This window comes from Strix uralensis, chromosome 1 (genome assembly GCF_047716275.1).
Source record: "Strix uralensis isolate ZFMK-TIS-50842 chromosome 1, bStrUra1, whole genome shotgun sequence".
Taxonomy (NCBI): domain Eukaryota; kingdom Metazoa; phylum Chordata; class Aves; order Strigiformes; family Strigidae; genus Strix; species Strix uralensis.
This window is the reverse complement of record NC_133972.1, coordinates 10,549,681-10,561,902: the sequence shown is the minus strand read 5'-3', so window position 1 is coordinate 10,561,902 and position 12,222 is coordinate 10,549,681. Positions and strand designations below refer to the sequence as shown.

The following is a 12,222-nucleotide window of genomic DNA, read 5'->3' as shown; positions in this document are numbered from 1 at the left end:
ATTAAAGGTGCAATCTGCAGTACCTGGGCAGCTACTAGAACAAAGTAATTACACGCTCCTTTACCTTTCCACAAATATTCCAGCTTGTACTGCATGGACAATACTCCTGAACCGGGGTTTTTCCTCCGTCCTTTTAAGCATCATCCCCATTTGCCGTGTGAAGGTAGAAGCCAACCAGTCCCGAACCTCCGAGGGCACAGAGTCAGACTGGATGTCACTGAGCTCATCTTCTGTGTCCAGTAAACGCCTAGAAAGGGGAGGGAAAAGATGGGTAAACAGACTCCCTTGGAGAGCACTGCAACATTATTAACAAAAAAGAAACTCGCATATATTCTAATTAAAGCGGTTTTTAAAAGTCTTTGGTTCATCAGCCCTAAAGGAACACAACTGTACAGGTCTTCAACAGATTGTTTATTCTTTTGTATAGTTAAATGTCAGATTGTGAAACTCACTACTAGGCCAGCAAATAAGAAGTATCAGCCTTCTGAAGCACAACTACATAATCATCCATTCTCATCTTCAGCTTGTGAATATTCTTGACCTTTCTGCCCTTCAGAGCTCATTTATGGCCACATCTAACTTCCAGTTAGTATCATACAGTCCTCTCCTTTCCCATTCTGGTCATCTGAGCTGACTCTACAAGTGCATTGAGCACTGGAGCGGGGAACTCCTCTGCAATATCTTACCAGTCTACAACTATCATGACTATCATGAGTAAAATTTTTTTTAATTTCAAAGGTTTGATATAAGTGAAAAGTTTTAACGCTATTCAAAAGGAATAGCAGAGTAGGAATTTAGAAACTTTCAGAAAAAATGGGACACAATTATGAAAACATTTCTCCAACAGAATATATATTAAATTTATGATTTTTTTTAATCTCCTCCTCTGCCCCAGGAAATTTAAAGAAGCTTTTAGACCAATGATTGAAGGTCTGCTCTACACAGAATACAATATTTTAATGATTAAAAACATATTGTCTGTGTGTAATAAATCTTGGCTAAAGCAACTCTCCCAACTGATGTGTAAATTACAATTTTGTGTCACTGGTATTAGATACAAGAAGAGTGCTGATGTCTGTAGTTAACTCACCTAGTTTCATCAATATATACCGACTCAAGAACGGTCGCAGCATATTCCAAATTCTTCTTTAGGTCTACAACTGAAGCTTCTCCTCTCTCTAACTGCTTTACCAAAGACCGCAATCTAGAGAAATGGAAAACAGGAATCGCATTAGTACAAAGAGAAATAGGTTTGAGAGTGAGCATCAGTTCAAAACTGGATGCAGCATGAGACCCAGCATACATGATTGGCAGGTGAAAACTTTTGGAAGTCTACGAGGTTCTTTAAGGCATATACAAGAAATCAACAAAAATCACTTTTCAAAGATCAGTCACAATGATGTCAGGCAGACAGCACATTATATTTAGGCTGAAATAAGTCAGCAAGTTATGACTGTCCCCTACTCATACTGAAATAAGTTAAAATAGAAATCACTTGGAATTTAACACAGGAGCTAAGAGATGGCAATTTCATTCCAGCCATAAGAAAGGAAGGAACTTCTTGAGCAGTATCTGTTCACAAATATCAGCCATCTATGATGATTGGTGTACATATATCCAAATTGTATCAGAGTATACTTAGAAATACTATTGCAGAAATATTATACAAGGTTAGAAAATGCTATGATTTTCATTAGAACAAGAAGAGGCCACCATTAGACTATCCCATCTGTATTAAATAGAACTCAAGGAAGTTTTTTTATCAGGTTATTGTTATGATGAGGGGGAACAGACTTTCTGAAAACAAAAATTTATGCAGAAAAAGTATTCTGTTTCAAAGAGAAGTAACATATTTGTGCAATATTCTTTTGTCTTTTCCTCTCCTTCACTCTACTTTCTGTGGCAAATTATAAAAACAAAAAAGGAAAGAAAGGGGAGAAGAAAATGTAAAAGTAAAGAGTAAAATCTAATTATTTTAAATAATGCAAGAATATACAAGCTTACAATTAGAAGAAAATTATCATTCCTTTAAAGGGACAATGGGATAAAGATTTGACATGTTAAAAGATTTTTGTGAATGTCTTCATTCTTGTTAAAAAGCAGTTAAATAAACATTCAAATATACATTTAACAGTGTAACAGAAACCACAAGTTGCTAATTTGTCCTGTTCAAGATGCAAAAATGTAGAGGAGTAGTCATGTCATCTAAAATTTGTCTTCTACTTAGGAGACTACTCTTCCTCAGTTTTTTTTATAGTCCATGAAGAAAAATAAGCTTTTCCACAAGGTAATTCAGAGATAGAGCCTAATATAGGTGCCTGCTCTCACTTTATTAACTGTAGTGGGAGCCCAACCTCCTGCAGTAGACATGTGCATAAAATCCTTAAAATGAAGTGAGTATCTGTACTCCCTTGCTATCACAATGCCCCTGTGGCATCAGTACTTTCAGGAAAAATCAAGTCTCCATGGGGCTGTATTTCACGGCAGAGCTGAGGAGCAGTCAGTCTGCTCGTGTGCACTGCACCAACATCTCTTTCCACCTGGGTTTCCTTCCCCCGCCTTCCCCCACATAAACAGTGAGGCTGTGGAGAACAAAAATCATAAAAATTATCGATTGTTCCTCTGGCTAGGTCACATAAAGGCCACTCCTACTGACAGTGGTACTGCTGACACACAGCTACATATTTAGCTTTACAAAGAATCTTGAGCAAGAAGTGGACCCTCCATCTCCCAGAGGATTAACTTATCTGCTTGTCGGTGGTTGAAAAACAAAAGTATTGTTCAATACTTCATTCCTGATGTGAGAATGAAGATGGGAAGGTCAGTGATGTACAAATACACTGAACACAACTCTTCTCATCTCTGTAAGCCAGGTGGAGAACATTCAACTATGCCAGTACGTTTCCCTCCAATTCTGGAACCCAGCTTGGGGAATCCATGGAGCATCCTCAGCCCCACGGAAGAAGAAACATGGCTCAGTGCTCTCATACACCTCTTCTGTGTAACTGCACCACCAAGTGTGAGCAGCAACACATTGTGCTTGATAAGCAGAGTGGGGAGGAAGAGAAAAAAAGCAAAACAACTTTCATGTCCAAACACTAAGCATTGGTTCATATGCCTCCTACTTCCTTCATCCTGTGTGTGGGGAGTCCAGAGATGTGACCCCTTAACCAGTTACCAGAAACATTGTTTGTACACAAGCCACAGGAGTCAATATTGCAGGAGGAACATTATCTTTGGCTCCTCCTGACTTTTATTTCATTGATTTAAGTACCTGGCAGCTCTATGCCACAAGTCATTCAAAATTCATGTTCAATAATAGCACAGTGAGTAACGGTTGCTTCATGGCACCAACATTCATCATCAAAGAAGATTATGCAGAGTACTGCGTGCATCAATCATTTGAAAAAACAGAAGTACAGTTGTTATAATAAAACCTTGTCACACAATCAGCCACTCTCATGTGAAAAAAAATTACACTGTCTTTTGTCTTACCATACGTTATCTATAACTATTTCTGATTCATTGAGTCACAGCAGCTGCTGCTAGTTACCTTTACTAAGTAAGAGCCCGGTGATAAGTTTGTCTTTAATGCATTCCATGTATCTCTATTTTTTTGAAATAGTCCTAAACGCAATCATAAAGTTAAGGCCAGGCTGTCCCACTGAAGGGCATTCAGGCAAATTTATTAGCTGAATAATTCTGTTTCAAGGTGGCTGAAAAAATTCTGGATTTCAATCAAATTCACCAAACCATTTTGACTGAAATAAAAACATTACCACAAACTTTTAACATGTTTTCTTTTTCAGAGCTTATATTAAAGCAACAGAAGCAGAGGGCAAGAAGCTGACCTCCTATCTTTACCCCATAGGTTAGTCATTGCAGCAAGTAGGGTTCAGTGACATGTACTGTTTCACAGGAAAATGCTGGGTCTGTCAGGATAATATAATTATTGTAATCAATTTAAGGAACTCAGTTCATCCTTTACTTTGCTTTTATTGTAACTGTTTTGTATGAACAAAACACTTTTTTCAACCAAAGCATGTTTTGTTCTGTTCTGTTCTAAAAAGTTCATTATAGACTGATCAAAACCTAAATTTTCATTGTTTCTTTTTTTGTCTCATTTTCAAGTTCAGAACTAAAAATTTGCAGAGATCTACCAGACCTAGATCCACTGAAGCCCATGGAGCTAGTTGTAGGAGAAGCCACCAATTCCTGTGCATAAGGAGATCCCAGGCCAGAAGGGAGGTGTTAGCCATTTCTAATACTAAGCTGTCTTAAGACCATGGCACATGCCACAAGTGAGCCAGGCTGTAGGTCAGCCAAAAGTGTCTCAGATTACAGTCATCAGCACAGCAGTTACAAAGAACTGGTTAATCACACAATATTAGCTCTAAATCTGGTTGTTTAATTATATTAAGATACCGTTAATGCCTTTCTTAATGAGATATCCAAGGGAAGCTATTCCTCCAGTCTGCAAATTCTCTGTGAACATGTGCCAAATATCATGGAAAAAGTCTGAGAGCCTCTGTTCTACTCACAGTTATTTCACATTTTAGTCCTTAGAATAATCCCTTAACTGCCCAAAGGGAGAGCCTAGTCCTGAGCAGTGCTATGCATTTCAACTTCCTTGGACCCCGCAGAGAGCTCAAGTAGATGTAAAATCTTGGAAAAGGGCCAACTCCAGAATACAGCCTCCTACACTGCCCTTCCAAGGAAAATATCTGTATGCATCCACCATAAAAACCCCTGAGAGTATCTGCAAACAATCCCACTGAATTCATCAGAGCAACACCTTTGTGTACAGAAGGCGGGCTGGGCCCTCAGTGAAGAAGGTGAGAGGTTACCCAAAGCATACCCTGCTCCGCAGCCCCGCGCCTGCTCTTCACTGTTTCCCTAAAGTACTAGCTATCCTAAGACTGAGGGAGATAGAAAGCAAATGACTAGAAACTGGGCAGCTGAATTCAGTCCATGAAAGTTACACAGCTCAAAGACCCAAAGCCACTCTAGATCCAAACTGAGTAACAGGAAAAAGTGAAGCTGTTTTCAGCGTGTTCTTGAAATGTAAAATTTCTGAGTAACCGCTCCAAGCATTCTCCTCCCTGTTATAAATAAAACAGTATCTGTGTACAAATATTTATCTCCTTAGCTAGAGGGCTTGCTTTTATGCTGCTGTTTTTTTTAAAAAAATAGCATTACATATCACTGCAGAGAAGATTAACACCACCACAGTCTGGATACCAGTCAGCTTCAATTAACGTGCAAAGCACAGATACTGTCTGAATACCTGAGGCAAGTTCCTTCAACCTGTGTAAAGTCTGCAAAGCTGCATGGCTATAGTCTCCGCATTAATTTTCAAAGCTTTATGACTGTGATTCACCACATATTTTCAACAGTACAACTCAATCTTTTCCTCCAAGAATCATTCTCATACCATTGGGCCAGGTGAGGAAAAAAATACTTTGTACATTACAAATTTTTAAAAAAATAGTATTTGTAACATCATTACAGATTGCCAAGGATGGAATATTTATCCCTGTTTTATTCTTGATATTAACTGCTAAACAGTTTGATATTGACAGCTGAACCTGATTAATATGTTGCTTCAACCATGATAGCAAACAACCTAACAGGTGAGGTTTGTAGAAAGCAGAGATATTTTTTATTATAGCCAGGAAAAGAGGGCTACCTATTGAACACAGCACCACTACAGCTGGTTAAGTACTCTCTTGAGACAATGTTCTTTCATCAACCGTCACTAATTCTTTGAGATCAAAAACTATTCACAAGCCTCTGCTAAGTCTGATACAAGTTTCATCAAGAAAGTCTGTGGTGGAATTTCTTATCAAAACTGAGCCCTGCCCACGCAGTGAAGGCACTCACCAGAGAGGGGAACCCTGGGCTGAAGTGACTGTCACTTGGTCCCTTTTAACGCACACTGAAACTGGAGACCCCAGAGCTCAGGTGATAGACAGAGGGAATCATCTTTGATAGGTCAGTCCTAGCGAACAGCTCAGTGGGAGAAAGGACTTGTACCTTAGACCAGAAAATCCTCATGAGCGGATTATATGCTGGGGTTGGGAGTTCAAAAGTTTGCTACAGATATGGATAGAAAGAAATTATTCAGTTTTCTGTCTCTCATCTGAGGAGGAGGAAGATATGGTCCACACCACACCAGAAAAGGCTTTTCATTTATTTTTCTGCAAAATATGGAAATGTTCTGGAAAACTTTAAGATACTTGAGAAACATTAGAACTTCTCCCACCCTCGCTAATAGTGACACAGTTAGCTAAAATGAGTGACTGGCTTCCTGCTGCAATACCCCCCAAAAGATGTGTCATCCTTACTTCCTTTCAAAGATGTACACAGTTCATACACACAGATAGAAAAAATCTTTTCATAACGCTAAATCATTCCACAGCAACGGCTATACGTGAGAATGTCCCTTCTCAACTCTTCTGTGAGAGTTTTACTGATGTACCAGGCTTTACCGATGTACCAAAAACATTTGGTACAAGAAAGTTTTGTACAGAGAACTGAATTTTATGGATGCCTGACGAAGACAGGCTGTGAAAGATGACTTGTAACTCCCCAAAACAGGGCCTGAGAGAAACAGGCCTATGAGAAACAAGGACTGAGAAAAGCAGCCTGAGAAAGAGATAAAGGAGGGGGGGAGCAGAGGCCCTCCGAGCCAAGGACTGTCTCAAACACTCGCAAGTACGAAACTACAGTCACAGGGTGGATAGTGTGGAGTTTGGAGCTGATAAGGCTGCCTGGACAGCACAGGAGGCAGCAGGAGGGGGGAGCTCTGTGAGGGCAGGATGGTTCTGCTCTGGTGCATCTTGTGAAGTTTCAAGGGCCATCTGTCCGGTGAATGACATTTCCTCCATTATCCACAAAATGCATATTGGAGTTGACACCTGCCTACGCTAATGAAGATGAACAAGATCATGCTAGTTAAGTCACCCCATGAAGCACCTCACTCCTCGCCATCCATGGGATACGTAGGTACATGGGTCAGCCTAGGGGACGGACCCAAGGAAAGTGGGTATAAATTGAGGGGGAGCAAGGAGTGAAATACAGAAAGAAAAAGGAAGATGTGAAGAAGACAAATGTATCCCTGATGAATTCAGACAGGACCAACACAGGAACCCAGACCAGTGATCTCTGTTTCTCTATTCTCCCTCTCATTCTCTCTTCATTTCTTTTTCCCCTTTTCCCTTACTACCATTAAGTAACACAAGGCATACTATATTGCTTGCCACAATTTGGTATAAACTTAGCCAATTATTGTGTATCTAATTAGTACATTGTGGGACATTCATAAACATCTGTGCATGGACTTTGAGACTTGTCTCAGCGTTGTCTACTCCGTTGGGGATTTACTTGTCTCCCTCATCTGAGCGGGACATGACACAGGCGTATGTAGCAACAAAATATCAGGTTTGATAACCTGAATGCTGGTTTTATATCCCAGGAGAGAATCTGTCCTTTCTATTCCTCACGTTTCCAAAGCTTTAGAATCTACTTCTAGAATTTAAGTTGGTTTCCTTAAGCAGACAATATCCCATTGCATTCAGTGTAATTCTGACGCTGCACTCCATGAGCAAACAGTTTGGGGGTTTCCTGTAAATATAAAGGATCCTGTAACACATTCTGTAAGAAATCAGGTTTGCTCTCATGGCGTCTCCCTATTCTTGTGAAGTAACTTTGTGCTCTTCAGTCATTTCCTTCAGTCTCAAATGTCACTAATTTTCAGTGGAAGTGGGCATACTTGTAAAAGGTGTTGCAGTTGCATATTGGGTAAGACTGTAAGCTGCTACATCCATATAAGAAACCATTTCTAATAATCTTGCTATGATTAATGCTTAGATACACAAAATTTTCCCCCAACTATTGTCAGCATTGTCTTCAGTATGGGACACTCTATTCACAGTCCTGTTCATCACAGAGGTTCACGAACAAGCACTCGCACACAATAAGATTGATCTCAGTTACAATAAGGTCCTTCATAAGTTTTCTGCAGATGAATGTCATTACAGTTAGACACCAGGGAGGAACACTTTCAGCTTCAGCAAATCCTCATCACTCTGGCTCTGGGGGCATGAATAAGAATCTGTGTTTATGTGGCTTTTATTAATCAAATTACCCTTATGTAATGAAAATCCAAGAGATTGATTTCAAAGACAACTAATTTGTGATAACATTCTTTTGATAGCAAACTCAAATTGCTTTTTTTTAAAAAAAATAAATAAAATCAAGCTTTAGAAATTAACGAACTAATAATCAGAAGTAGACCTAATTGCATAAATGCCAGCTTCAGTTACACACAGAAGACCACCAAGGGTCGCTCCTACAGTCTGGAAAGACAAACATCTGCTGAACTGAAAGACAAAACCCTGCCTTCTGATCTACAGTACATTCCTTACCCTTCTCTGGAAAAACACCATAATTACTGGTAGGAAATTCACGACTAAGTCTGAGAAACAAACTGTGCAGTGAACTATATTTCTATTCAAGAACTGCTACACAGAAATAGGTGTGCATCTGCCATCTCACTGTAACATACAAACTCAACAAACCTGATATTCTGGGGACATACCAGAGTTAGAGAGCATGTGCAGACCAGCTAAGCAGCGAGCACATAGAAGATCTGTTAGATGCCCCGTGACAGTATCAGTCTGCCTGCTAGGGTGTAAAGAAACTGCAAAGCAAATGCACAGGGTATTTAACACCGCCCAACAGTATCCAGAGCATACTGCATGTAGTTCTGCAGCATAATGCGCATGTGCAGTAGTCTCAGTCAGCCAGGTGGACAGATGCCTCCACAGTTTGCATAGCAGACCCTTTGATGCTCTATTCAAATACTGGGTTGGTGGGAGGGGTACAGCACACACAGAAAGTAATCCAGGAGCTCACCATGTCTTTTCGTAACAGTCAGCAGGTATGATTCATTCCACAGTCTGCCACATCTTAATCTAAGGCTCTGCATATCTAGCGTGTGTGAACCACTGAGGAAAAGACACAACCTAGAAAGCCAGCTCCAGCAGTTATCCTCAAAACACAACTGAAAATAGAGTAACTGGTAGCCTGTGACCCAATGGATTTGTATTAGGCTGGGTAGTTATCTTCTATCACTGCTTTTGTATAGAAAAATGCAAGTGACAACATCCAGAGGAAGAAAAAAAACGTGTTTGCAAGGAGTAATCACTGAAACACAGAGCCTTGCTACACTGGCATTTTTCATCAGAAGAAATTACAAGCAATTTCCCAAGTAATTCTTTTGCCTTCCTCGTGTTTCCTGAAATATCCTTCTTCCTCTGAATTAAAAATAAAAAAATAAAAGAATTGAACTAGTCAATTAATTTTGTAATATTTAGAAGCATGAAAATGCAACAGTGATAAGTTCAGTGGCCTTGGCAGAATGGTGAACAGCTTGTTTCAACTGACCTTAAGTCAAATATACTTTTGACCACATCAGCCAACTATAAGTGAAATCAAATATAGTTTATATTTTCACTTCACAGTCATAAATTCCTCCATGTCTATTACAGGAAGGGAAGTCCTGTGCCCAAAACATTAGCAAACTTTGGCTTACTGAAGGATTTTTAATTAAACAACAGCCTAAGAAATTCCTCAGCACCAAGTCCTTTGAATTACCCTTGTCTGCATCTCCTGCTACTGAAAACTTCTGAAGGGTGTACTCTCCTCTCATGTACAAACACCTTCCCCATTCTCGGGTGTGGAACTCTGGGAGCTGAGCCAGAAAACAGAAGCAGTAAAAAGCCTTAATGTGGCTAAAAATTTGATGCCAGACTCTTTGGTGATGAGGTCATTAGAAGTCTTGGTCACAGGTCTTTTTTCATTCAAGTCAACTACCTCACCTAGCACTAACCTTTTATAGAAATCAGGCACACAGATGCTCATGAAAGTCACTGGAAATGGATAGCCAGGATGAACCACCTTCAAAAGCTGCCTGTCATGTATCTCCTCAGGAAAGGGTGCACTGCCTTTTTGATGTGCCTTCCTTCCCCCACTAATGACAGAAATGAGCTAAAAGATGCATTTAGGCAGTCACGGTGGTTTCAGCTCAGATGAGGTGAGATGACTCTTTCCACTGAATAAATTGAGAGCTGAACAAGGGTAAATTTCAGATGTGGGAGAGAAAGAGAGTTCTGTTTTCACAACTAGCCATCTTCTAACTGGTGTTTCCCAAAGTAAACTTGCCTTTTGGCAGACTACTTCTTCTTGGGACACTAGCATGAATTAGTTTTTTGGGGAAAGCACAGGATCACTGAATTTGTTGAAAATGAGATCCAAAGACAGCAAATTTATCTTCCAGAATTAAGCCTTTCTAAATTACTGGTGCCTTTTATAAAAAAACTACCCCAGTTATAACGTCAGCCACAAATCTAACAATTTGTAATTCGCATCTTTAAAAATAGGTACCTGAAATGAACCGTCTAAATTTGCATTTGAGGCAACTAACACATACTATCAGTTTAGTGTTGATGCATACAATGATGCATTCCCCTTTGTTTTATACAGGCAGAGTATTTTTTCTTTGAAACCACAATTATCACATTTCTGGGCCCCTGAACAAGGTCATTCTTCCAAATGATGTTAGCAGATTGCTTTGTGCGGATCTGAATGTCAGAGCCACACGCTTGCTCTTTACTTAATGCTCACTGCAGAGATCAGGGAGAAGTTCAACAGATAATTTCAAAATATTTCATTGTAACCTTAGTTATCCCCCATCTGTTACCATTAAAATATCCATGGGCAGAAAGTTTGCAATTATCTCATTTTTTCCAGTTCCTAAAATCAATTGCATTCCAGAACAGCTTTTATGAAGCCACAGGGCAGTTAAGCAAGTGCAGATCAGAGTCCACATGCAGTGTGAAGTTCAGGCAGGAATATGTCCCTGCCTGGTCTTCAGCAAAGGCAGGAGGAGTGGTTCCCAGGCTGTTTCCTTTCAGACCACCTTCAGCCATCATCACTTCCCGAGACCAAGACAAAGACTACATCTCCCTTATATCCCATTAGCTGTGGCAAGAGACAGGCACAGAGCAATGGCAAATTCCCATCTGACCTCAACGCTCTTTGCTGGGTTTGAGTTTGGCAAACTTCTGCTTACTCTGACGGACCCCTAAGCTTCTCTAGATCCCTAAGGCAGCTGCATGCTCTTGAAGTGATCATCACTGACCCCACTAGAGACAGTCCAGCTGATATTAGCCAAAGATTTTGTGCGATGTATACATACATCTGGATCTATAAAGCATTTTCTCATGAATGATACATTTTACACTACTGCTAACTTTAATTTTTTTTGTGATCAGAGGTAATATCACTGATAAAACATTTCAGATTTTCTTTTGTTCTAAATTGGCATAAATGGTAAATACTCAGATTTCTGGTTAAAAACTTCAACCATTTCCTTTATATTTAAAGGCTTATACCCTTCCTTGGTAGATTTTGGATACCCAGGCACAGAGGTTTTTAGACACATTTAAGATGTGGATTCTCACTTTTCTGACTCTGATTTCCATTCAGGACAACATACTTACCAGGAATAGTACAGAGCTAATTGATTGACATTATTTACACAGCTGATTCACTGGTCTAAACATAAAAAAAATTACCTGAGTCAGTACTAAAATTTTACTTCTCACCAAATTAAAGCTCCGCTATGCACTTTTTGTAGCCTGAAGAAATCACTCTAAAACTTCTTGAGTTCTCCACACTTCTCTGGTAATACTAGCATGTGCATTTGTTAGCTCAGATACTTAATATGTCTTTCCTCAATATACAATTTACCCAAGCTGTGTTCTCCTAAAGCCCATAAAGTTTGCACTAAACAGCAAAATTTATTTCCCTCTTGGCGGCTGCAAGTTGGCCAGTCTATACTTCTACAAAACAAGCTCATTCTTGCTGCCCTTAATTATCTTTATTTTGAGGGAAGCATTCCCAAAGTCAGTAGTAAATATTCCCTTGTCTTTTGCTAAAGGCTGGAAAACCAAGGCCATTGCCAACTTTTAGCTGCACATGATGGTGTTGAGCTACATATTTGCCATGCCAGGAATTTTTAACAACCTGGGCACCATCAGGAGAACCATAGTCTTTGCAGAGAAATGGCAAGGAGAGGCAATTACAAAATGGAAGCTGGAGCTTGCCAAGCCACAAATTGTACCAAAAAATAGTTCAGATAGGGTCCCAGTCACA

At 39.7% G+C, this 12,222-nt stretch overlaps 1 protein-coding gene across 6 annotated transcripts in view; it reads right to left on the bottom strand.

Moving 5' to 3' along the window:
• Window positions 1-12,222, bottom strand: part of PDE1C (phosphodiesterase 1C) — a 319,253-nt gene that overhangs the window by 87,103 nt on the left and 219,928 nt on the right. For all 6 annotated transcript variants that reach the window (XM_074881465.1, XM_074881050.1, XM_074881217.1 and 3 more), the window contains 2 exons: window positions 1,091-1,204; window positions 65-247 (listed from right to left, as the gene is read on the bottom strand). In XM_074881465.1, the coding sequence (XP_074737566.1) occupies window positions 65-247; window positions 1,091-1,204 (297 nt within the window). The remainder of the gene's footprint in view (window positions 1-64; window positions 248-1,090; window positions 1,205-12,222) is intronic.